This window comes from Silurus aristotelis (genome assembly GCF_946808225.1).
Source record: "Silurus aristotelis genome assembly, chromosome: 2".
NCBI classification, from domain to species: Eukaryota; Metazoa; Chordata; class Actinopteri; order Siluriformes; family Siluridae; genus Silurus; species Silurus aristotelis.
Window position 1 is genome coordinate 3,635,171 of NC_139575.1, and position 27,569 is coordinate 3,662,739.

General features: G+C 39.4%; 2 protein-coding genes across 2 annotated transcripts in view; both read right to left on the minus strand.

Annotated features, from left to right (window-relative positions):
- Positions 1–13,911, minus strand: part of chd1l (chromodomain helicase DNA binding protein 1-like) — a 33,375-nt gene extending 19,464 nt beyond the window's left edge. The window contains exons 1-6 of the mRNA XM_083562693.1: positions 13,718–13,911; positions 11,570–11,682; positions 897–1,003; positions 673–784; positions 548–579; positions 70–151 (exon numbers count right to left, since the gene is read on the minus strand). Coding sequence (XP_083418819.1) covers positions 70–151; positions 548–579; positions 673–784; positions 897–1,003; positions 11,570–11,682; positions 13,718–13,844 — 573 coding nt within the window. The 5' untranslated portion in view covers positions 13,845–13,911. The remainder of the gene's footprint in view (positions 1–69; positions 152–547; positions 580–672; positions 785–896; positions 1,004–11,569; positions 11,683–13,717) is intronic.
- Positions 13,912–14,353: 442 nt separating this feature from the next.
- Positions 14,354–26,354, minus strand: sft2d2a (SFT2 domain containing 2a). Its single transcript, XM_083564783.1, has 8 exons — positions 26,121–26,354; positions 25,630–25,719; positions 24,369–24,454; positions 24,213–24,294; positions 15,688–15,723; positions 15,422–15,480; positions 15,277–15,306; positions 14,354–14,831 (listed from the first exon to the last, which is right to left on the minus strand). The coding sequence occupies exons 1-8, from the start codon at positions 26,187–26,189 to the stop codon at positions 14,768–14,770; spliced, it is 516 nt and encodes a 171-aa protein (XP_083420909.1). The 5' UTR covers positions 26,190–26,354; the 3' UTR covers positions 14,354–14,767.
- Positions 26,355–27,569: the final 1,215 nt, after the last annotated feature.

Sequence of the window (27,569 nt, forward strand, 5' to 3'; positions counted from 1 at the left end):
ATATTTAAAGAAGTAAATAGAAAATTCATGAAACGCAGTCACCACACTCCTGTGCTGCTTCCTGCTCACCTCGGTGAGGATCTGGTGAAGCTTTGACTTTAAGTTCTTTATCTCTTGAGCCTCATCCACAACCAAAATCTCCCATGTCCACCTGCAGGAAGTAAAGCAGATAAAGAGATACAAGTATATTGTCATTGCATAGTATAGATATTCAGCAAAGAACTGATTATATATTATATATATATATATATATATATATATATATATATATATATATATATATATATATATATATATATATATATATATATATATATATATATAAACTATAGAAAGAACTAAAGATCAGAGTACATAGAAGTGACCCAAGGAATTTGGTGACTGATAGACAGGGAGACACCAGTATCCTAATATTTTAGAGATGAACAGTGACGGTTCTTGGGAAGAAACTGGTCCTGAACCTGATAGTTCTGGTGCTAGTGACCTTATTGAATCGCATAAGTTTTATATTTATTTATTTATATTGAAAAATATTGAAAAGAATTACCTTCTTAAAACTGATGCATCAATCCGACATAGCTAGGGAAGAAGAAGACAGAATGATAATTACGTTATGAGATGTTGATTGTATGAAAAAAAACAAAAAAACATTGGGTTTACTTGTGTCCTGACCGTGTAGTGAGTCAGCAGGACGTCGAATTTTTTCTCATTCATTTCTTTCTGCAGGTTTTCTCTCTCTTGTTTCTCGCCATGGTAACAGATCACTGACAGACTGGGACTGATTCTGAATGGAAAGTGGATAAAGGAAAGAACAAAAATCTTGAATATCTTTATTTTTTGGATCATTTACCAAAAATCAAAGCTTGGTAAAGATTTTGCAGCAACTGGTGCATTACTTCGTCAACTCGTCTTGCCAGTTTTCCAGAACTGTAAGAGGACAGAGAACCAGAAAGGGCCCTTCAATTTTGAGATGTCCTCGAGCATACAGAAGCAAGCTGATGGCCTGTGGAAGAGAAGAACATGACCGATGTACACTTTATGGACAGACGTGTGTGGACACCTGAGCATAAGATTGGGGTGTGCTTTTTAAACATCGCATTTCACATCTAGTCTCCATTTGCTCTTAGAAGAACCCCCACTCTTCTGGGAAGATGTTCCGGTAGATGTTTTGTGTGTGCTCGAGAAGGCTACGTTGGCTTTATCAGCTAGTCTGAGGTAATTTACATGCTTTGTCAGCTAGTCTGAGGTAATTTACATGCTTTGTCAGCTAGTCTGAGGTAATTTACATGCTTTGTCAGCTAGTCTGAGGTAATTTACATGCTTTATCAGCTAGTCTGAGGTAATTTACGTTGGCTTTATCAGCTAGTCTGAGGTAATTCACGTTGGCTTGATCAGCTAGTCTGAGGTAATTTACGTTGGCTTGATCAGCTAGTCTGAGGTAATTTACGTTGGCTTTATCAGCTAGTCTGAGGTAATTTACGTGGCTTTATCAGCTAGTCTGAGGTAATTTACGTGGCTTTATCAGATAGTCTGAGGTAATTTACGTTGTCTTGATCAGCTAGTCTGAGGTAATTTACGTTGGCTTTATCAGCTAGTCTGGGGTAATTTACGTTGGCTTTATCAGCTAGTCTGAGGTAATTTACGTTGGCTTTATCAGCTAGTCTGAGGTAATTTACGTGGCTTTATCAGCTAGTCTGAGGTAATTTACGTTGGCTTGATCAGCTAGTCTGAGGTAATTTACATGCTTTGTCAGCTAGTCTGAGGTAATTTACATGCTTTATCAGCTAGTCTGAGGTAATTTACGTTGGCTTTATCAGCTAGTCTGAGGTAATTTACGTTGGCTTTATCAGCTAGTCTGAGGTAATTTACGTGGCTTTATCAGCTAGTCTGAAGTAATTTACGTTGTCTTGATCAGCTAGTCTGAGGTAATTTACGTTGGCTTTATCAGCTAGTCTGAGGTAATTTACGTTGGCTTTATCAGCTAGTCTGAGGTAATTTACGTTGGCTTTATCAGCTAGTCTGAGGTAATTTACGTTGGCTTTATCAGCTAGTCTGAGGTAATTTACGTTGGCCTTTATCAGCTAGTCTGAGGTAATTTACGTTGTCTTTATCAGCTAGTCTGAGGTAATTTACGTTGTCTTTATGAGCTAGTCTGAGGTAATTTACGTTGTCTTGATCAGCTAGTCTGAGATAATTTACGTTGTCTTGATCAGCTAGTCTGAGGTAATTTACGTTGGCTTGATCAGCTAGTCTGGGGTAATTTACGTTGGCTTGATCAGCTAGTCTGGGGTAATTTACGTTGGCTTTATCAGCTAGTCTAAGGGAATTAACGTTGGCTTTATCAGCTAGTCTGAGGTAATTAACGTTGGCCTTCATCAGCTAGTCTGAGGTAATTAACGTTGGCCTTCATCAGCTAGTCTGAGGTAATTTACGTTGGCTTGATCAGCTAGTCTGAGGTAATTTACGTTGGCTTGGTCAGCTAGTCTGAGGTAATTTACGTTGGCTTGATCAGCTAGTCTGAGGTAATTTACGTTGGCTTTATCAGCTAGTCTGAGGTAATTTACGTTGGCCTTTATCAGCTAGTCTGAGGTAATTTACGTTGTCTTTATCAGCTAGTCTGAGGTAATTTACGTTGTCTTTATGAGCTAGTCTGAGGTAATTTACGTTGTCTTGATCAGCTAGTCTGAGATAATTTACGTTGTCTTGATCAGCTAGTCTGAGGTAATTTACGTTGGCTTGATCAGCTAGTCTGGGGTAATTTACGTTGGCTTGATCAGCTAGTCTGGGGTAATTTACGTTGGCTTTATCAGCTAGTCTAAGGGAATTAACGTTGGCTTTATCAGCTAGTCTAAGGGAATTAACGTTGGCTTTATCAGCTAGTCTGAGGTAATTAACGTTGGCCTTCATCAGCTAGTCTGAGGTAATTAACGTTGGCCTTCATCAGCTAGTCTGAGGTAATTTACGTTGGCTTGGTCAGCTAGTCTGAGGTAATTTACGTTGGCTTGGTCAGCTAGTCTGAGGTAATTTACGTTGGCTTGATCAGCTAGTCTGAGGTAATTTACGTTGGCTTGATCAGCTAGTCTGGGGTAATTTACGTTGGCTTGATCAGCTAGTCTGGGGTAATTTACGTTGGCTTGATCAGCTAATCTAAGGGAATTTACGTTGGCTTTATCAGCTAGTCTGAGGTAATTAACGTTGGCCTTCATCAGCTAGTCTGAGGTAATTTACGTTGGCTTTATCAGCTAGTCTGAGGTAATTTACGTTGTCTTTATCAGCTAGTCTGAGGTAATTAACGTTGGCCTTCATCAGCTAGTCTGAGGTAATTTACGTTGGCTTTATCAGCTAGTCTGAGGTAATTTACGTTGGCTTTATCAGCTAGTCTGAGGTAATTTACGTTGGCTTTATCAGCTAGTCTGAGGTAATTTACGTTGGCTTTATCAGCTAGTCTGAGGTAATTTACATTGGCCTTTATCAGCTAGTCTGAGGTAATTTACGTTGGCTTGATCAGCTAGTCTGAGGTAATTTACGTTGGCTTGATCAGCTAGTCTGAGGTAATTTCCGTTGGCTTTATCAGCTAGTCTGAGGTAATTTACATGCTTTGTCAGCTAGTCTGAGGTAATTTACATGCTTTGTCAGCTAGTCTGAGGTAATTTACATGCTTTATCAGCTAGTCTGAGGTAATTCACGTTGGCTTTATCAGCTAGTCTGAGGTAATTCACGTTGGCTTGATCAGCTAGTCTGAGGTAATTAACGTTGGCTTGATCAGCTAGTCTGAGGTAATTTACGTTGGCTTGATCAGCTAGTCTGAGGTAATTTACGTTGGCTTGATCAGCTAGTCTGAGGTAATTTACGTGGCTTTATCAGCTAGTCTGCGGTAATTTACGTGGCGTTATCAGCTAGTCTGAGGTACTTTACGTGGCTTTATCAGCTAGTCTGAGGTAATTTACGTTGTCTTGATCAGCTAGTCTGAGGTAATTTACGTTGTCTTCATCAGCTAGTCTGAGGTAATTTACGTTGGCTTTATCAGCTAGTCTAGGGTAATTTACGTTGGCTTTATCAGCTAGTCTGAGGTAATTTACGTTGGCTTTATCAGCTAGTCTGAGGTAATTTACGTGGCTTTATCAGCTAGTCTGAGGTAATTTACGTTGTCTTGATCAGCTAGTCTGAGGTAATTTACGTTGTCTTGATCAGCTAGTCTGAGGTAATTTACGTTGGCTTTATCAGCTAGTCTGGGGTAATTTACGTTGGCTTTATCAGCTAGTCTGAGGTAATTTACGTGGCTTTATCAGCTAGTCTGAGGTAATTTACGTGGCTTTATCAGCTAGTCTGAGGTAATTTACGTTGTCTTGATCAGCTAGTCTGAGGTAATTTACGTTGGCTTTATCAGCTAGTCTGAGGTAATTTACGTGGCTTTATCAGCTAGTCTGAGGTAATTTACGTGGCTTTATCAGCTAGTCTGAAGTGATTTACGTTGTCTTGATCAGCTAGTCTGAAGTGATTTACGTTGTCTTGATCAGCTAGTCTGAGGTAATTTACGTTGGCTTGATCAGCTAGTCTGGGGTAATTTACGTTGGCTTTATCAGCTAGTCTGAGGTAATTTACGTTGGCTTTATCAGCTAGTCTGAGGTAATTTACGTTGGCTTTATCAGCTAGTCTGAGGTAATTTACGTTGGCTTTATCAGCTAGTCTGAGGTAATTTACGTTGGCCTTTATCAGCTAGTCTGAGGTAATTTACGTTGTCTTTATCAGCTAGTCTGAGGTAATTTACGTTGTCTTTATCAGCTAGTCTGAGGTAATTTACGTTGTCTTGATCAGCTAGTCTGAGGTAATTTACATGCTTTGTCAGCTAGTCTGAGGTAAATAACGTTGTCTTGATCAGCTAGTCTGAGGTAAATAACGTTGGCTTTATCAGCTAGTCTGGGGTAATTTACGTTGGCTTTATCAGCTAGTCTGAGGTAATTCACGTTGGCTTGATCAGCTAGTCTGAGGTAATTTACGTTGGCTTGATCAGCTCGTCTGAGGTAATTTACGTTGGCTTGATCAGCTAGTCTGAGGTAATTTACGTTGGCTTGATCAGCTAGTCTGAGGTAATTTACGTTGGCTTGGTCAGCTAGTCTGAGGTAATTTACGTTGGCTTGATCAGCTAGTCTGGGGTAATTTACGTTGGCTTTATCAGCTAGTCTGGGGTAATTTACGTTGGCTTTATCAGATAGTCTGAGGTAATTTACGTTGGCTTGATCAGCTAGTCTGAGGTAATTTACGTTGGCTTGGTCAGCTAGTCTAAGGTAATTTACGTTGGCTTGATCAGCTAGTCTGAGGTAATTTACGTTGGCTTGATCAGCTAGTCTGGGGTAATTTACGTTGGCTTCATCAGCTAGTCTAAGGGAATTTACGTTGGCTTTATCAGCTAGTCTGAGGTAATTTACGTTGGCTTGGTCAGCTAGTCTAAGGTAATTTACGTTGGCTTGATCAGCTAGTCTGAGGTAATTTACGTTGGCTTGATCAGCTAGTCTGGGGTAATTTACGTTGGCTTTATCAGCTAATCTAAGGGAATTTACGTTGACTTTATCAGCTAATCTAAGGGAATTTACGTTGGCTTTATCAGCTAGTCTAAGGTAATTAACGTTGGCCTTCATCAGCTAGTCTGAGGTAATTTACGTTGGCTTTATCAGCTAGTCTGAGGTAATTTACGTTGTCTTTATCAGCTAGTCTGAGGTAATTAACGTTGGCCTTCATCAGCTAGTCTGAGGTAATTTACGTTGCCTTTATCAGCTAGTCTGAGGTAATTTACGTTGGCTTTATCAGCTAGTCTGAGGTAATTTACGTTGGCTTTATCAGCTAGTCTGAGGTAATTTACGTTGGCTTTATCAGCTAGTCTGAGGTAATTTACGTTGGCCTTTATCAGCTAGTCTGAGGTAATTTACGTTGTCTTGATCAGCTAGTCTGAGGTAATTTACGTTGTCTTGATCAGCTAGTCTGAGGTAATTTACGTTGTCTTGATCAGCTAGTCTGAGGTAATTTACGTTGTCTTGATCAGCTAGTCTGAGGTAATTTACGTTGGCTTGATCAGCTAGTCTGAGGTAATTTCCGTTGGCCTTTATCAGCTAGTCTGAGGTAATTTCCGTTGGCCTTTATCAGCTAGTCTGAGGTAATTTCCGTTGTCTTTATGAGCTAGTCTGAGGTAATTTCCGTTGGCTTTATCAGCTAGTCTGAGGTAATTTACATGCTTTGTCAGCTAGTCTGAGGTAATTTACATGCTTTATCAGCTAGTCTGAGGTAATTTACGTTGGCTTTATCAGCTAGTCTGAGGTAATTTACGTTGGCTTTATCAGCTAGTCTGGGGTAATTTACGTTGGCTTTATCAGCTAGTCTGAGGTAATTTACTTTGGCTTGATCAGCTAGTCTGAGGTAATTTACGTTGGCTTGGTCAGCTAGTCTAAGGTAATTTACGTTGGCTTGATCAGCTAGTCTGAGGTAATTTACGTTGGCTTGATCAGCTAGTCTGGGGTAATTTACGTTGGCTTTATCAGCTAGTCTAAGGGAATTTACGTTGGCTTTATCAGCTAGTCTGAGGTAATTTACGTTGGCTTGATCAGCTAGTCTGAGGTAATTTACGTTGGCTTGATCAGCTAGTCTGGGGTAATTTACGTTGGCTTTATCAGCTAGTCTAAGGGAATTTACGTTGGCTTTATCAGCTAGTCTGAGGTAATTTACGTTGGCTTGATCAGCTAGTCTGAGGTAATTTACGTTGGCTTGGTCAGCTAGTCTAAGGTAATTTACGTTGGCTTGATCAGCTAGTCTGAGGTAATTTACGTTGGCTTGATCAGCTAGTCTGGGGTAATTTACGTTGGCTTTATCAGCTAATCTAAGGGAATTTACGTTGGCTTTATCAGCTAATCTAAGGGAATTTACGTTGGCTTTATCAGCTAGTCTAAGGTAATTAACGTTGGCCTTCATCAGCTAGTCTGAGGTAATTTACGTTGGCTTTATCAGCTAGTCTGAGGTAATTTACGTTGTCTTTATCAGCTAGTCTGAGGTAATTAACGTTGGCCTTCATCAGCTAGTCTGAGGTAATTTACGTTGCCTTTATCAGCTAGTCTGAGGTAATTTACGTTGGCTTTATCAGCTAGTCTGAGGTAATTTACGTTGGCTTTATCAGCTAGTCTGAGGTAATTTACGTTGGCTTTATCAGCTAGTCTGAGGTAATTTACGTTGGCCTTTATCAGCTAGTCTGAGGTAATTTACGTTGTCTTGATCAGCTAGTCTGAGGTAATTTACGTTGTCTTGATCAGCTAGTCTGAGGTAATTTACGTTGTCTTGATCAGCTAGTCTGAGGTAATTTACGTTGGCTTGATCAGCTAGTCTGAGGTAATTTCCGTTGGCCTTTATCAGCTAGTCTGAGGTAATTTCCGTTGTCTTTATGAGCTAGTCTGAGGTAATTTCCGTTGGCTTTATCAGCTAGTCTGAGGTAATTTACATGCTTTGTCAGCTAGTCTGAGGTAATTTACATGCTTTATCAGCTAGTCTGAGGTAATTTACGTTGGCTTTATCAGCTAGTCTGAGGTAATTTACGTTGGCTTTATCAGCTAGTCTGAGGTAATTTACGTTGGCTTTATCAGCTAGTCTGAGGTAATTTACGTTGGCTTTATCAGCTAGTCTGAGGTAATTCACGTTGGCTTGATCAGCTAGTCTGAGGTAATTCACGTTGGCTTGATCAGCTAGTCTGAGGTAATTTACGTTGGCTTGATCAGCTAGTCTGAGGTAATTTACGTTGGCTTGATCAGCTAGTCTGAGGTAATTTACGTTGGCTTTATCAGCTAGTCTGAGGTAATTTACGTGGCTTTATCAGCTAGTCTGAGGTAATTTACGTGGCTTTATCAGCTAGTCTGAGGTAATTTACGTTGTCTTGATCAGCTAGTCTGAGGTAATTTACGTTGGCTTGATCAGCTAGTCTGAGGTAATTTACGTTGGCTTGATCAGCTAGTCTGAGGTAATTTACGTTGGCTTGATCAGCTAGTCTGGGGTAATTTACGTTGGCTTTATCAGCTAGTCTAAGGGAATTTACGTTGGCTTTATCAGCTAGTCTGAGGTAATTAACGTTGGCCTTCATCAGCTAGTCTGAGGTAATTTACGTTGCCTTTATCAGCTAGTCTGAGGTAATTAACGTTGGCCTTCATCAGCTAGTCTGAGGTAATTAACGTTGGCCTTCATCAGCTAGTCTGAGGTAATTTACGTTGGCTTTATCAGCTAGTCTGAGGTAATTTACGTTGGCTTTATCAGCTAGTCTGAGGTAATTTACGTTGGCTTTATCAGCTAGTCTGAGGTAATTTACGTTGGCTTTATCAGCTAGTCTGAGGTAATTTACGTTGGCTTTATCAGCTAGTCTGAGGTAATTTACGTTGGCCCTTATCAGCTAGTCTGAGGTAATTTACGTTGTCTTGATCAGCTAGTCTGAGGTAATTTACGTTGGCTTTATCAGCTAGTCTGAGGTAATTTACGTTGGCTTTATCAGCTAGTCTAAGGTAATTTACATTGGCTTGGTCAGCTAGTCTGAGGTCATTTACGTTGGCTTGGTCAGCTAGTCTGAGGTAATTTACTTTGGCTTTATCAGCTAGTCTGAGGTCATTTACGTTGGCTTTATCAGCTAGTCTGAGGTCATTTACGTTGGCTTTATCAGCTAGTCTAAGGGAATTTACGTTGGCTTTATCAGCTAGTCTGAGGTAATTAACGTTGGCCTTCATCAGCTAGTCTGAGGTAATTTACGTTGCCTTTATCAGCTAGTCTGAGGTAATTAACGTTGGCCTTCATCAGCTAGTCTGAGGTAATTAACGTTGGCCTTCATCAGCTAGTCTGAGGTAATTAACGTTGGCCTTCATCAGCTAGTCTGAGGTAATTTACGTTGGCTTTATCAGCTAGTCTGAGGTAATTTACGTTGGCTTTATCAGCTAGTCTGAGGTAATTTACGTTGGCTTTATCAGCTAGTCTGAGGTAATTTACGTTGGCTTTATCAGCTAGTCTGAGGTAATTTACGTTGTCTTGATCAGCTAGTCTGAGGTAATTTACGTTGGCTTTATCAGCTAGTCTGAGGTAATTTACGTTGGCTTTATCAGCTAGTCTAAGGTAATTTACATTGGCTTGGTCAGCTAGTCTGAGGTCATTTACGTTGGCTTGGTCAGCTAGTCTGAGGTAATTTACGTTGGCTTTATCAGCTAGTCTAAGGTAATTTACATTGGCTTGGTCAGCTAGTCTGAGGTCATTTACGTTGGCTTGGTCAGCTAGTCTGAGGTAATTTACGTTGGCTTTATCAGCTAGTCTGAGGTCATTTACGTTGGCTTTATCAGCTAGTCTGAGGTCATTTACGTTGGCTTTATCAGCTAGTCTGAGGTCATTTACGTTGGCTTTATCAGCTAGTCTGAGGTCATTTACGTTGGCTTTATCAGCAGGTCTGAGGTCATTTACGTTGGCTTTATCAGCAGGTCTAAGGTCATTTACGTTGGCTTTATCAGCAGGTCTAAGGTCATTTACGTTGGCTTGATCAGCTAGTCTGAGGTCATTTACGTTGGCTTGATCAGCTAGTCTGAGGTAATTTAAGTGCTTTATCAGCTAGTCTGGGGTTATTTACAGTGAGGAAAATAAGTATTTGAACACCCTGCTATTTTGCAAGTTCTCCCACTTAGAAATCATGGAGGGGTCTGAAATTTTCATCGTAGGTGCATGTCCACTGTGAGAGACATAATCGAAAAAAAAAAATCCAGAAATCACAATATATGATTTTTAAACTATTTATTTGTATGATACAGCTGCAAATAAGTATTTGAACACCGGTCTATCAGCTAGAATTCTGACCCTCAAAGACCTGTTAGTCCGCCTTTAAAATGTCCACCTCCACTACATTTATTATCCTAAATTAGATTCACCTGTTTGAGGTCGTTAGCTGCATAAAGACACCTGTCCACCCCATACAATCAGTAAGAATCCAACTACTAACATGGCCAAGACCAAAGAGCTGTCCAAAGACACTAGAGACAAAATTGTACACCTCCACAAGGCTGGAAAGGGCTACGGGAAAATTGCCAAGCAGCTTGGTGAAAAAAGGTCCACTGTTAGAGCAATAATTAGAAAATGGAAGAAGCTAAACATGACTGTCAATCTCCCTCGGACTGGGGCTCTATGCAATATCTCACCTCGTAGGGTCTCAATGATCCTAAGGAAGGTGAGAAATCAGCCCAGAACTACACAGGAGGAGCTGGTCAATGACCTGAAAAGAGCTGGGACCACCGTTTCCTAGGTTACTGTTGGTAATACACTAAGACGTCATGGTTTGAAATCATGCATGGCACGGAAGGTTCCCCTGCTTAAACCAGCATATGTCCAGGCACGTCTTAAGTTTGCCAATGACCATTTGGATGATCCGGAGGAGTCATGGGAGAAAGTCATGTGGTCAGATGAGACCAAAATAGAACTTTTGGGTCAGAATTCAACTAAACGTGTTTGGAGGAAGAAGAATGATGAGTACCTTCCCAAGAACACCATCCCTACTGTGAAGCATGGGGGTGGTAGCATCATGCTTTAGGGGTGTTTTTTTGCACATGGGACAGGGCGACTGCACTGTATTAAGGAGAGGATGACCGGGGCGACGTATTGCGAGATTTTGGGGAACAACCTCCTTCCCTCAGTTAGAGCATTGAAGATGGGTCGAGGCTGGGTCTTCCAACATGACAATGACTCAAAGCACACAGCCAGGATAACCAAGGAGTGGCTCTGTAAGAAGCATATCAAGGTTCTGGCGTGGTCTAGCCAGTCTCCAGACCTAAACCTAATAGAGAATCTTTGGAGGGAGCTCAAACTCCGTGTTTCTTAGCAACAGGCCAGAAACCTGACTGATCTAGAGAAGATCTGTGTGGAGGAGTGGGCCAAAATCCCTCCTGCAGTGTGTGCAAACCTGGTGAAAAACTACAGGAAACGTTTGACCTCTGTAATTGCAAACAAAGGCTACTGTATCAATATTAACATTGACTTTCTCAGGTGTTCAAATACTTATTTGCAGCTGTATCATACAAATAAATAGTTTAAAAATCATTTATTGTGATTTCGGGATTTATTTTTTTAGATTATGTCTCTCACAGTGGACATGCACCTACGATGACAATTTCAGACTCCTCCATGATTTCTAAGTGGGAGAACTTGCAAAATAGCAGGGTGTTCAAATACTTATTTTCCTCACTGTAATTAAGCTTTCACTAACTATTTTAGGGCAATTTGCATTGACCTTCACCAGCTAATCTGACACACCAGCTACATAACACAACGTGGAAAAATTTAGTCGTCAGAGTCCAGCACCACTGAAGGCCAGGGATGTTCGCTGGCCTCAGGTGTGCTGGAAGCTGAAATGTAGTAAAACTGTGCACTGTCTGACCCCGTTCCCAGCTGTTCTCATCGATTTTGGACTTTGATGCAAAGATTATGTAAGACGGGTCTTAGACCTCAATGAAACAGGAAATAACACAAACATGTTGATGCTCATGAAGGGAAGTTACTTTTTTTTTACAGAACCCTCTGAATTACTGACCTGACAGGTTTTACCCAGGCCCATTTCATCCCCCAGGATGCAGCCTTTAAAAGTCTTCATACACTCTATGAGCCATCGTACTCCTTTCAGCTGGTGGTTCCTCAGATTAATTCCTGTTCAACACAACACTAGGAATAAGAACAAAAAGTAGAATCTGGCAACGCTGTATATGTTAACCATTTATAATTGTGGATTATCTAGAAAACAATTTCTCGCCCACATCCACCCCAACCAGCTTGTCTTATCTTTCTTTAGCATCAAATTATCGAGAAATAAGATGAATAAAAATGTCTTGATATCTAACCAATTTAAAAAAATGCAAAGTTGCTTTTTTTATTTAGCAATTAAGGAAGGAGTCTCCAGTCTCAGTAACCGTTTCTCTGTAACACAACAGGCAGCATTTTTTATCTTATGATCTTCAAATCTAAATATACTCTAGCAAAATCCCATGACAGGACATGCTGTTAATGTGAAATAATCAGCATTGAGGCGCAACAACTCAGATTTCTCATTCCAGTCTGTTGTACGAGAATCTACAGTTTGGAAACACCTTCTCCTCCAGTGTTTTTTTTATTTTTTTTTTCTCCCCCAAATATAATAATGAATTAATAATGAAGACATCCAAAATATAAAAGCCATAGGATTATGTAGTAAACATAAAAATTTGCTAAATGTATCTTTGATGACAGCTTGGCAAACTCATACCATTCTCTCATAAAATTTACAAGGTAGTCAGTTCACAGGTGACTCTTGTCAAGAGTTCATTTGTGACATTTCTTGCCTTATTGATGTTCAATCAGTTGTCTTGTGCAGAAGAAAGGGCGAGTACAGTGACAATAGCCCTAATTAGAGCTGCTACAACTATTATTCAAATCTATATTATGGAAAGAAACAATTAAGTAAAGAGAAAAGACAGAACATCTTTACTTTACGAAATGGTCAGTGATCTGAAAAATCTCAAAAACATTAAATACGTCTCCAAGAGCAGCCTCCGAAACCGTTAAACACTATGATGTAACAGGCTCTTATGAGGACCTATCAAGAAAAGAAACCCAAGAGCTACCTCTGCTACAGAGGATAAGTTTATTAGAATTTCCAGCCTAAAAAACAACCAATTTACATAAATGTTTCTCAGAGTTTAAGTGGAAGATATATTTGAACATCCACTTCTCAGAGGAGACTGTGTGGTCAAATTGCGGCAAAGTAACCATTAGTTAACAAGCAGAAGAGACTTGCTTGGGCCAAGAAACACACAAAGACTAGAATATAGATCAGTGGAAAACTGTCTTTTGGTCTGAGGAGTCCAAAGTTGAGATTTTTCGGGTTTTAACCGAACGGCTTCATGGAGAAGATAGCGTGAAGGTGCGTTGCTGGCGACACTTTTGGTGATTTAGTCAAAATTGAGGGCACTCTTAACCAGCATTGCTACCACAGACATTTGCAACGACATACCATCCTATCTGGTTTGCACTTAGTGGTAGGTTACCTGTAGGTTATGGTGGATGGTTTGGAATGAGTTGGATTGGAGAGTGAAGAATAGCAGCCAACAAGCACTCAACATCTCAGAGAAGTTGAGTTGTTCAACACAGTTTTTTACATAATTCTGTATGTGATCTTTTATAGTTAAGATGTCTTCAGTATTATTGTAGAATTTTGACAATAGTAAAAAATAAAGTAAAACCACTGAAGCAATGGGCGTCTCCAAACTTTGAACTGTCACTGTATGGTCAACGAAGCCACGCCCCCTTCGAATGACCGATCAGGTTCGTTCAAACATAAACAAACCATCCTTTACTTTACCCAAACGCGTTTTATCTTCTTTCTCTCATCAAATTTAATTTATATATTTAACCAGGTTATTTATATGACGAATAAAACGGATTTTGCACCTTAAATGTTTCGTTACTTTCACTGGATTTGATACCAAACACTGTCCCAGTTCCAAAAGACTCCTTAGTATGCAACTCAAAGTACATTATATTTAATAATTTAATCCAAAATAATAACTTTATACACACTTCAGCGTTAATAAACCTCCGATATGCTAAGATGTGTGTGATTATTGTTGCTATGTAACTCGAAAAAACCGACAAATCAAACCAAAACATTCTTCCCGTTTTAGTTTTCTCCCTTTTTTTCCTCCCACACCTGTTAATCCACATTCCTGCAGGTCCTCCTCAGACAAAGTCGACTCTTTTTTCTCCGGTACGACTCTCTGAACAAGTCGAGAAAACTTCGACGTTCTCAACGTCTTCATGTTGTTAAACCGCTCCATCCACTTCCTTATTGCGCGCCACACGCGATTTCACTTCCGTGTGTGGGCGTGGCCAAGATGAAACGAGCCAATCATAACGCCGGGGTCGTGGCTTCCGAATAAAAATACATGAAATATATAAAAATTTATATAAAAAAAAAAAAATACAATGAAATTATAAAATTCAGAAGTTTAATAAAGATATAATTACATACACATTTGTAGTTTAAATGTACAGTTCAACCACACATTAAACATGTATTTCATTTGGGCAGGTATAAACACATTATAAATATATTCTGTATTATATATATATATATGTGTGTGTGTGTGTGTATATGTGTATATATATATATATATATATATATATATATATATATATATATATATATATATATATATATATATATATATATATATACACACACATATATACACACACACACACACACATATATATATATAAATACAGAATATATTTATAATGTGTTTATATATCTATATATTTATACACACACACTGCTTATGTGTGTGTGTTAATGTGAGTGTTTGCCCATGCTGAGGTCAAAATAGCATGCAAATTCTGCTATGAAGCTAAAATTTAAGTAATTTCTCACACACACACACACACACACACACACACACACACACACACACACACACACACTTACTTTAACAATATTGCACAGTTCTGCCAAGTAAAAATTTTCCCCAAATGCCGGGGACAATACATAAGCAAAAACTGGAAGTACAGAAAATATGTTTAGAAGATTTGAAGATTTACTAGATCTCGACTGAACAGAAAAGAATAAAGATCCCAGACACCAACACAATGCTTTCCATTTTCTCCGTATTCTCTGCCTTTTAAAACATCGTAATAAAATCTCTGTAACAATCTCCATGAAGTGTGGGCCAAAGTCGCATAGACGAATCTTGAGGCGACGTCAGTTTTTTACACAGTTTAAGCACATTTTGCCCATCATGGAGAAAAACTTGATTATGGCATCTCTAATAAAGACACAGAAAAGAAACGAGAGGTCAGTTTTCATGATAAATGCTTTTCGATTCATCAAGAATATTAATCATGTGACATTTTTTTACTATTATTTTTTTACAGGTTTTACTGAATAATATTTGCACTTCTTAATTCAGGGTTATGAAATTGTACAACATGCCTTTGAAGGTTAAATTAAAATAAGATTATTTAATAATATAAACACAAATAAATATGAATAAAATCAATACATTCAAGACATTTTGATAATGATGAATAATAATGAATGAAGATAAAAATGTTTAAAAGATACATGGATTTAGTATTTTTTTTTCTAAATTCACATATGCAGCAATAATTGTATTTATATCTTCTTTATAACTATAACTGATTACACATATAGACGTGTAGATTTGTTCAAGTTATTATAGAAATTTAAAGTATTATAAGTAAACACACCTTGCGAATGGGATGTACGATAGTCCATACCTAGAAAATAAATAAATAAATTAATTAATTAATTAATTAATTACCCAATGTTGTAAAGCAGTACGTTCTATTGTGATGCAGTAAATGAGATTTACGCCCCAGAACACACACTTACCAAGTAAACGCAATGACTTGCAAGATAACAAACAGCAACGCCAGAGCGAAAATCTTCCACTGTGGAAATGAGGTATTAAATACACAATTAACTACAAATTACAATAAACAATTCAATATCTGTTTCCTAACTAATTAACCCATCTCCAATTATAAAAAAAAAAACATAGATATAGAAGCATGCGCCGAAATATTTACACCTGGAGCAATTTCACATAGAAGTAAATAAAAAAATTATTATAATAAATAAATAAATGAATAACTTACCCAAAATGCTGCACACAGCGTCAGCACCAGGCACACCTACAGACAAAAACACAAAAATACAATCAACGTGACTTCTATAATAATTCCAAACGTCTTGCACGTATTAACAGTCATGTTTTATTATATGTCTTATAGACTGAACTACACCATATGGACAAAAGAATTGGGACTCCTGTCTTCTCTAGCCATATGCGCTTCTTCCACAAACTACTAGCACAAAGTTAGAGGCAGAAAATTGTACAGGACTTCTTTCAATGAGCATGACATTTTTCCTTCACTTTCACAAGGAGACCCCAAATCTGTTCCAGCATATACCAAGAACCCACCATCCTCTCAGTCCTGCTTTCATAAAAACTATCATTGCATTCATTTCGAACCTCACATTGTTTATTTCATGTGTGTTACATTAACACAAATCAACAAAGACTACCGTATTGCAACCCTGCACCTTCGACTTATTTGGAAATTATTATTTTCACTGCCTCACTTTTATAAACCCAAATTGCATAGTTAATGTGGTATTGTAGTAATGTAGTCGTATAGTTAATTTATAACTTTTTTTTTTACATAGATTTGATTTGATTTTTTGTTTTACACCAGCACACCATGACCAAATCCTTGCAACCCAAAATACCTGGCAATTAAGATGATTCTGATTCATGACCTGTTTTGAGCAATATAATGAAGATATGCTTTACCTAGTTTGGACTAGAAGATCTCCTGCTATAGAGCTCCGACCCTATTAAACACCTTTGGGGTAAGTGTGAAGACTGACTGCACCCCAGTCCTCCTCACCTTTTCACCTACATGACTTTGCTAACAACCTTCTCTCTGAATGAGGAAAAATCTCCCACAAAATCTAGTGGAACATCTTACCAGAAAAGAGTAGAGATTATTATATTATTATTAACAAGCAAATGTGGAAAAAGAAAAGATCTCAGTCTTATGCTAAAGTGTCCACAAACTTTTAATAACGTCCCTTGACTGGCATATTCTGGTCAATTTCAATGTGCCCAGTACAACAAAAATTCTAGATATATGGGAATTTTGACTCATCTCACGATCGAAAGTCAACCCAGGAAGATCGTTAACATTTTTCTAAACCAGACAAAGATCCGAATGGTGATAGTTCGATGGACTGTCACAGATTTGACCTTACATGTACAATATAAATTCATAGATCATGTAGTCGGTTACTTGTAACTGTTCTAAACATGGTACATAGTTTATTCCATGCTCAGTGTCGATACTTTATTACGATTGGCTTTAAGTTCAGGTGTGAGTTCAGTGCATTTAAAACACTTGTAGTTTGTGTTTGTTAGTTAAATCAGTGTTTTATATGTATGTGCTGCTTAGAATCACCTGTAATCATTGGAACATAAAGTTTCAGTTCCATCCAGAGTAAAACAGCTTTTGTAGACATCTCCTGATGACATCACTGAGCTCCACGGAGGAGTTTTGTGTGTGGTGAAACTAATGTGGCGATTATGGTAATTTTGATCAAAGCACAATATGATTTTTTTACAAACCAGAGCATAAAACGAGAAATTAGATCATCTTCTTCTTTTTTCGGCTGCTCCCATTAGGGGTCGCCACAGCGGATCATCCGTCTCCATACCACCCTGTCCTCTACATCTGCCTCTTTTACACCAACTACCTGCATGTCTTCCCTCACCACATCCATAAACCTCCTCCTTGGCCTTCCTCTTTCCTCCTACCTGGTGGCTCCATCCTCAGCATTCTTCTACCAATATAATTCATGTCCCTCCTCTGCACATGTCCAAACCATCTCAATCTCGCCTCCCTCACCTTGTCACTAAAACATCCTACATGCACTGTCCCTCTAATAAACTCATTTCTAACCCTGTCCATGCTCGTCACTCCCAACGAAAACCTTAACATCTTCAGCTCTGCCACCTCCAGCTCCATCTCCTGTCTTTTACTCAATGCCACTGTTTCTAATCCATACAACATCGCAGGTCTCACCACAGTCCTATAAACTTTCCCTTTCATTCTTGCAAATGCCCTACTATCACAAATCACTCCTGTCACTCTTCTTCACCCACTCCACCCTTCCTGCACACTTTTCTTTACTTCTCTAACACACTCTCCATTACTTTGCACTGTTGACCCCAGGTACCTGAACTCCTCCACCTTCTCCACCTCTTCTCCCTGCAACCGCATCACTCCACTGCCCTCCCTCTCATTCACACACATGTACTCTGTCTTACTCCTACTGACATTCATTTCCCTTCTCTCCAGCGCATATCTCCACCTCTCCAGGCTCTTCTCAACCTGCTCCCTACTCTCACAACAAATCACAATATCATCCGCAAACACCATAGTGCAGGGAGACTTCTGTCTGACCTCGTCCGTCAACCTGTCCATCACCACTGCAAACAGGAAAGGGATCCTTGATGCAGTCCAACCTTCACCCTGAACCAGTCTGTCATACCTACTGCACACTTCACTGCCATCACACTGTCCTCATACGAGGGGACTGTCCTCATACATGTCCTGCACCACCCTCACATACTTCTCTGACACACCTGACTTCCTCATACAATACCACAACTCCTCTCTTGGCACCCTGTCGTCTGCCTTCTCTAAATCCACAAATACACAATGCAATTCCTTCTGTCCTTCTCTATACTTCTCCAACATTCTCAAAGCAAATAAGGCATCTGTGGTGCTCTTCCTCGGCATGAAACCATACTGTTGCTCACAGATGGTCACCTCTTCTCTCAGCCTGGCTTCCACTACTCTTTCCCATAACTTCATGGTGTGACTGATCAGTTTAATTCCACTGTAGTTACTGCAAAACTGCACATCTCCTTTATGCTTAAAGATTGGTACCAGCACACTTTTTCTCCATTCCTCTGGCATCTTCTCACCTTCCAAAATCCTGTTAAACAATCTGGTCAAAAACTCCTCTGCCATTTCTCCTAAACATCTCCACACTTCTACCGGTATGTCATCTGGTCCAACCGACTTTCCACTCTTCATCCTCTTAATCGCTGCTCTCACTTCCTCCATACTAATCCTATCCACTTCCTGTTTCACCAGCTCCACACCATCCAACCTTCTTTTGCTCTCATTTTTCTCGTTCAACAACTGCTCAAAATACTCCCTCCACCTTCTCAACACACTGTCCTCACTAGTCAACGCATTTCCCTCTCCATCCTTTACTGCTCTAACTTGCAGTACATCCTTCCCAGCTCGTTCCCTCTGTCTGGCCAATCGGCATAAATCCTTTTCTCCTTCTTTAGTGTCCAACCTCTTATACAGCTCCTCATATGCCTTTTCCTTGGCTACACTGTCCCCTGCCACCACCTTACAGTCTCCAATCTCCTTCAGGTTGCATCTCCTACACAGAAGATAATCCACCTATGTGCACCTTCCTCCACTCTTATACGTCACCCTATGATCCTCCTTCTTCTTAAAATAAGTGTTAACCACTCTCCTGCACTGCTCCTTTCCCTGCCGTCTCTGCAGACGTCTTCCTCCTCTCCTTCTTCTCCTTCGGCCAACAGTAGCCCAATTTCCACCGGTACCCTGTCGGCTAACGATACTTGTGGCGGTTGTTGTTAACCCGGGCCTCGACCGATCCGGTATGAAATTCTCATTTGTGATCCGCATATTTGATTTGGCACATGTTTTATGCTAGATGCCCTTCCTAACGCAACCCTCCCCATTTACCCGGGCTTGGGACCGGCACTAAGAGTGCACTGGCTTGTGCATCCATAATGGCTGGGTTAAAACGAGAAATTAGATATATAACAAAAACCATAGATAAAAACTCCAACAGCTTTATTATTAGTAGAGATACAGCCCAGATGCACTACTTTATCTCTGAGAATGATCTCGGGCAGCAGATTTCTAGCTTTTAATCGAGCCATACAGTATATAAAATATATTTTTTTTAAACGATACTTCATGTCTGAGAAAGTCATATGGTTTACTTTAATTTATTGTATTTTTCGGACTATAAGCCGCTGTTTTTTTTCCACGTTTTGAACCCGTGGCTTAAACAACGAAGCGGCTTATTTATAAATTTTTCCTGGGTTTTTCCCGGTTTCACAAACTTCAAGCTAAAAAACTGAACCCCATAACATTAGACCAATTAAATTTCCGAACGGAAACGAAAAAAATGCACCTCACCTGTGTTCTGAGCTGCACGGCATCGGGAGAAAAAAAATTTTTTAAACGCATGACGATGCCAAAAGAAAAACACCCGAGAACATTGATTGTGAAAGGAAGGAGGAAGACAGTGAACAACGACTTTCTTGGTAGGCTACTGTTTAGATACAAGCCGTTGTAACGCGTTGAGTCTGGGTGAAGGGAGAGCTCGCTAACTCCAGTTGCAACAGAAATCATATAAGAACAGACAGGTTTCCAAAACTCGTGCTTTTTTATTTTTTTTGGCAACAGCGTTACGGGTTAGTCGAAGAAACTTAGAAATAAGCATCAAAAAAAAAAAAAAAAAGCGGCGGCAGGCTATTCCCAAAATGCCGCTCTGCTCTTAAAGGATGCACCTCACCTGCTCTTAAAGGAGCACTGTCTTTCGTAAAAGCCTGTGTAAAGTTCATTAGTTTCAATGTAGACACTGCGGCTTATTTATGTTCAAAATAAAAATCTTCAGTGGGTGCGGCTTATATATGGGTGTGCTTTATAGTCCGAAAATTACGGTATACGATCTTACGGAAAGTTTTTTGTAGTAAAAAACATCACGATTAATCCGTTTTGTTATTAAAATGGTGTATTGAATACTGTTTATTGCTTCTGGTAAAGTTTGAAAATATTTAAAATGTTTGGTCTGCAATATGAAGCCAATATGGAGCGCATTCTTTCCTGCTGTTTTAAAAAAAATTTGGTTGTCCAATGTATGTATTAATAGGTTTTTGTATTTAAGATATAGTGTAGTCTGTACAAGTTGATATTGTTTATTATTTAAGGGTTTAAGGATCGAAAAACATTTTCATACCATTAATAAACTGGACATTTCTGGAAACTACAACTGCCAGTATTTTACTGTAAATTTTACAGTTCCTTTAAAAGTTTAATATAACTTGAAGAACAGTTAAAATAAAAATTTTTATAGTAGATTTCTGGCAACCACACCTGGCAGTTTGCTTATCGTAAATCGTAAATTTTACGATTTGTTTCTAGTGTGTAACAGGAATTTAAGTAAAATTCCTGTTCCTTTTTTGTTCCTTTTAGTCAGTTTTGCATTGCAAACACTAAGAACAGCTTTAATCCTCAATGCTGGGAAGTGACCATGATATAAGGTGATAATCCCCAGCTAGGTGTGAAGCCTTACAGCATTTTAATGCTCTGTGCTTCAACTCGGGCCGTTCTTCACCTCCACATCATGCACATCACGTTGTATAACATCTCACACCTACTGTAGCCCTGGATTATCACCGTTCTTATAAAACTGCAACGTTGTCACTGCGAAAGGCACACATTAACAGTAAACCTGTATTAATGTTAATCCAGAAAGCAGGGAGGGGTTTCGTGCAACACAGGATGCTTCGCGTCAAAACCTCTTTCTATTCCTAATTATAAAGCATCTCAGACCACGCCAGCCACGTCGGAGGAATGCTCAATGTGTCGTCAAGCTACTTTGATTTTTGTCACGTCTACGCAGAACATTCCAAAGTTCTGCACACTGCATCGTAATGGGGTGAATCGTGTCGCATTGCTTCGGTAGCTGCTTCATACGCATCTGTAATGTATAGTATTATTGACGTGCCTTCGAGATATGCAGATGCGCATTCTTAGCGTTTACGTCACTTGGAAGACACCCTTAGCTCAAGGGGCCACCAATGGCAGCTTTGTGGAAGAAGCACATATTTGGGAACGTCAGGTTTCCCGATATTTTGTCCATATAGTGTACTGTAAAAGGCAAAATTACAAAAATAAGTCTTAATGCCAAAGAGTTCCTGCCAGTTTTGTGCAAATGTTCAAGACAATCTTTTATAATGCGGAAGATATAACTGTCTGAACAAGGGGAGATTCAGAGTGTTGAAACTTCCCTCTTGGGCTCCTCAAAAAGCAAAATAAACATGATAAAAATGGCTCTAGGTCGCCCTTATTGAAAAAAAATACAGTGAAACCCGGTTATGTCGATGTCCTAGGTGGTTGCTAAAAAGCATCGAGATAACCAGTGATCGAGATAAACAAAAAATCAATATGGCAGCAATATATTCACGTGCTTGAAATTTCTTTATGTACATGATGTGCGTTAATAAATGAGAATGTGCATGAACGTGTTTTGAAGGTTTTTTTTTACACAACAGCGCTGCCGCGATTTGTTTGAGGAAGGCATGTTATAAAAATACATACAGTACATGTTTGTTAACTGTCAGGAATCCACCTGCCACGCCCCCTTCGGCGCCCCCTTCGGCGTGGCAGGTGCTTTCTCGGCCGCTTTCTCTGAAGCTCCCGGCTTCAATCGCGCACATATGGTGCTCGTTTATCATCAACGATTAACTTCCACACTTTCACCATCCATTATTGTTGGTATATGTTGGTTAACGGCGGGCGTTGTTATCGCTCATGCGTATCCTGGTACGTGTCTTCCCACCGACACTCTCTCAACGGCTGCGCTTTTCTTCCCAAAAGGCATCGCGGATTCCCCCCCGATCCTGCCGTTGGTAATTCTATGCTTTTGCTGCTCATCCCACGTTCTCCCGTGTGCTGTTCAGCGCCGCGCTTCTACTTTCGCCTCCCGTTTATCGCATAACATTTAACAACAAAAGGCATATGTGCACTAACTAACAGCAGAGATTCACCAGTATACAATACAAAAACTGTAGCATCTGTAAGGATTGATTTTTCCGCCACTTTCGCGAGTTCTTCTGCAGCTGCACAGTACCGATAGAGATAACTGACGTTAAATGGCAAATTTTCCCCCCCTTGTGCTTGAGATATCAGGGTTCGGCGACATAAAAAAGTCGACAGAACCATTAAAAAATGCTTAGACAAAGTGAGAATTTGGCGGTTCCACTTCAAAAACGTTGACTTAATAGGGTTGTCAAGTTAACCGAGGTCGAGATAACCGGGTTCCACTGTAATAAAACAACTGCATAATAACATTGCTGCATCAGTTACTTAATAGAACAATAAACGTACTGTTGTTACTACAGTGCACAGAAGTCTACAGTTTTCAGCCAGGGTTATGTCCAGCACTCTCCTCACGCTGTTGCGTGTGCACTTCATACTGTTTTGTGCACAGTTGTGTTACACCAGGGTCCTGAAGAAAGAACCATTTCCTCCCAATGCATGCAGAGAAATGAGGATGAAAGCCCACTCTGTGAATAGAAATGAAATAAAAATGCCCTCTAGGCTGCCTCTGCATGTGAGAAAATGAACTGCTAATGTTTCATGGACTTCTTTCTAGAGTGGATAAGGCATTTAATCTCATTTTCTCCACTGGAAAGAACATGATGCTCTACAAAGAACATGATTAGGTGCCCTCTAGCCATCCCTGTAATTTAAACCTCACCACTTTGGTGCACATATTGTGCTTTTTTTTGCCTTGTAACCATTTTCACTCTTGCAAACTCCTGCAAAACACTTGAAGTAGTAATGAGTACAACCGTTTTTATTCTTGAGGGCTGATTTTTTTTCAAGAGGAATCAATGTGTCAAAAGAAAAGAGAGACAAGTTGAGCTCCGAAACCATTATTTTAAAGACCTGGGCATTTGCACTAGTCTGTGTTATGGATGTGCATCTTCATAACTGAGGCCGATCTGATTCGCATCTCGATGCATAGCCAACAATCAGATACATTAAAGATACATATGAAGCAGCTTCCGATTGTGATACGATTCACCCCGTCACCATGCAGTGCGATCCGATCTCGATTCGATTCAACACGATGCGATTCACTGCAATACGATTCAATTTGAAAACATGCTGCTATACATCTCAATATGGTACAGATAATTAGCTTTTAGTTCTTTGGTCCAGACAGACAGCAAATCATCAATTTACTTAAGTGTCCTCTTAAAAACGATTAAATAAATCCAGACGTTTTTTTTCCTGTCCTGTGGAAGATGCAGCTCTACCTCTGCCATGTTAATCTGTATTCTATGTGACTCTACTCTATGTCATGTTCACGTAGCAGCAGCGGTGCTGAGAGAACGCTCACGAGAAACAGTTTAGAGACAAGGAATTGATCTACATAGTAAATATTGGTCACAAATGATTGGTCACTTTCGAAATAATAAAAGTATAACACATCTGCTAATAATCATATCTAAATAAATAGTTGTCTACCGGTGCAAATATGTTTAAAAACAATGCATTGCGATACAAATGCCAACTTGTATCTGATGCACATTTTCTATAAAATCAATGCATCACATTGTTAACGTTTATTTCAATGTACCAATGAGAATCGGTGAACCTTACCATCAGTATTCTGGATAAAAGACCAGCAAAAAATTATGAATTATTTGGGAAACCAGGTAAAGATAATTTTGGTTTTAAGGCAAGTAATGAAAACGGAAACTCACCAGCATGACCACCGTTGCGACGAGTCTGGTTTTGTCAAACATCCTCTTCAGCTGCTTCATCGGTCCCATCAGGAACATGGTGCTGCAGAAACCACCAGTTTAACCCTGTTACCTCCAGGTTTTGATAAGTGGAACTGTAAATAAATGGAAACTGACCTGAACAAGGAGCAGATGTTCCCGAATGTGTAAAGAACGATGAAGAGAATCATCCCGATTTTTGGGAGGAACAGGAAGCACACACCCTAACACACACACAAACATGATGAAGTCAAGTCGGCATTTCTTCGCTTTCCACTTGTATACAGTACAGAACACAGTGAAACAAAACAATGTTCCCTCAGGACCAAAGTGCAACATGAGACCACACAAATGAACAAAATGCAACAGAACACAAAACGAACTAGGACACAACTTAAAGTGCACGTGTGCAACCAGCTTCATTAACAGCTCAAATGAACACGTTTGCAGTTTTGGTGTGCTCTGATTGGGCAGAACTCTCTACAAACAAGCAAATCTATGATGCATTATAAAAAGTCCAAACTGACATTTTAACACTCAAATAAATGGTAACAGCTTAAGCTAAATTTGGCACAAATTGCAGATAAAACATTGTATTTACATATACAGTATTTATTATTATACGGACAAATCATTTGCACAATCACAAATCTACATTTCTACCTCTGGATGGAGATATTTTCAATTAGAGACACTCTGTGCACCTGAGGTATGGTTCCACACGAACGGCCTAAAGATCCATGAAAGTTCTGAGCAACTCATGAACACTAAGGATGGACTTGGACTTGTGTAATGGCTCAGGATCTCAGGTTGCATTTAAGCGCCAACCGCTGCACACCTCAACACTGATGGAACTCTAATGAATAGACATTCGAAAATGAGGACGGGTTTCCTTTTAAATCTGGTTCCTCGCAAGGTTTCTTCCTGATGCCATCTCAGGGAGGTTTTTTGTTAGAAAATTATTAGGAACAAACTTATAGGGACTAAACTTTCCAACTTTATAATGTCTTTGTCTCTGTAAAGCTGCTTTGGGACAATGTTAATTGTTAAATGAGCTGTAAAAATCATTTAAATCTGAACTGAAATGGAATAAACAGATTTTAATTTTATCCGACTCCTACAGAGAGGTTCACTAGAGAACAGTGACTCGTCTGCAACTCGAAAGACGCGTATCTGAGCGCATTCCTGATCTATGTGTGACATTCCTGAGAGCTGGTCCGACCTGCCACACTGCCCAACTCGTTCCCATCACACACACACACACACACACACACACACACACACACACACACACACACACACACACACGTCAGAGTGACAAATCAGCCCTCCAAAAGTGTTTCCTTTAGCAATCTTGAAAGTTATGAAGCTACTGTAAAACATATCTGCTCATACAAACCAGGATGGAGCAGAGGATCCCGAAGCCCATGCAGATAGCAAAGCCCCTCACCCGAGTTCTCCATGACAGTGTGGATGCTTCATTCACTGTCTAAACAGGACAAAGAGCAAGTTAAAGTCTTTTCAGATATATATAATATACAGGAACAGGATGTGAGAGGAAACCATTAATACTGGAAGTCTTGTTTTTATTTTTAAGGACCCGGCAATGGGATTTGAACTCACAACCTTTCTTTTATCAACTCAATCACTTTTACTGAAGCAGAAATAGAATACTGAGCACAGAATCACAGCACATACGTCCAAAAAAAAACCTTACATAAATATAATTACGTGTATAATTACTTTAGATGTTATACTACACCGTGCGTCATGGGTGCGCATTTTCGGTGCGCATTTTTGGAAATATGGCCTCATCCAATGGAGATGAATAAAAGCAACACATTTCTCTCCAGATCCTGGAAGAAAAAAAAAAACACACCACGTCTTTACCTCGATTATGTTCGGTGTGCTGTCGGTGTTTCCGTCCTGGCCGCTCAACACTGCTCTTAATTTATCCATAAACCTTTCCAAAAGAGTGGAACAGCCTCCCGAAAAAAAAAACTAACACCTGGATTATTTTTTATTTACTTATTATATATTTCTGAAAGGAGGACGAGTTTTGAAGGCCAGGTAGGTGATGATGATGAGATCATGACATGCTACACCTGAAGAAAAAAAAAAAACCACCAATACGCAAGACGCGTGACGCCGCACAGAGGTGATTACCAGGAAATTCTCCAGGTACACGTTTTACCTGGATCATGTGATGCCAAATTTAATTCAATTCATTTTTATTTGTACACTATACCGCTTTTATGAACATTGTCTCAAAGCAGATTTACGGATATAAAGAAGTTATAAAGTTGTATAAAAGAATGTACACCTTTGGTGTCTATAAAATCCCTGAGATGGCAGATGGAGAGAGAGAGAGAGAGAGAGAGAGAGAGAGAGAGAGAGAGAGAGAGAGAGAGAGAGGAATGGTGTCATATGTCATATCTAAATCACTACCAGGATTTTGTTTCAATCAGAACAACAATAAAAAAATAACACCATAAAAATCTCACCTTATGATAAAATATCTCAATTAAAATGAATAATTTGCCACGATTTTAAACTCCATTATTAAATATTTTTTATGTAAATGTATTTTTTTTTTTATTTACTAGAACTTACTGTGCTGTTATAATTATGAGGAATCTTTAAGATAATGTTTTTTTTATAATTCTGAACAGAATAGAGTGTGATGCTGAATTTAGCCACTAGATGGCAGTATTACAGTGTAACAAACCCCCCAAACCTTTTAGTTTTTGTTTTATTCTAATACCAAGTCTACTATTAATAAAATATAATACGGTGAATATAAATATTACCTCAATTTAAACATCATATTCAAGCTTTAGACAAATAAATTATTTCTGATTTTAGTAAGTAAACAAGAAAATGACCTTTTACCTTTAGGCATTCGTCAAGGTACTGTGAAACCTGCACCATGTAAACTCCGGACACCTGAATTTTCCAGCCATGTAAGGTTCTTTAACAGACTGTTACCGCAGAGGCACACATGCCCCTGCATGACGATGCCCCTGTGCACAAATCCAGCTTCATGAAGATCTGCTATACATGGATTAGAGTGGAAGATCTGCTATAAAGCTCCAATCCTATTAAACACCTTTGGGATAAATGTAAACACTGACTGCACCCCAGACCTCCTCACCTCTCCTACATCAGTACCTTCCTTTACTAACACCCTTGTAAATGATCACAAATCTCCAACAAACTCCAAAATCTAGTGGAACATCTTCCCAGAAGAGTGGAGGTTGTTATACGAGCGAAGGGGGACTAATGGGATGGTAGGATAGAAAGCACATCTCAATCTTATGCTCCGGTGTCCACAAACAT

Excerpts from the sequence above, each read along its gene's own strand:
- sft2d2a (XM_083564783.1), bottom strand. The coding sequence starts at position 26,189 with ATGGATAAATTAAGAGCAGTGTTGAGCGGCCAGGACGGAAACACCGAC. Across the intron at positions 24,455-25,629 it reads GGATCCTCTGCTCCATCCTG|GGTGTGTGCTTCCTGTTCCT; the intron begins GTTTGTATGAGC and ends TGTGTGTGTTAG. Across the intron at positions 24,295-24,368 it reads AACATCTGCTCCTTGTTCAG|CACCATGTTCCTGATGGGAC; the intron begins GTCAGTTTCCAT and ends TGGTTTCTGCAG.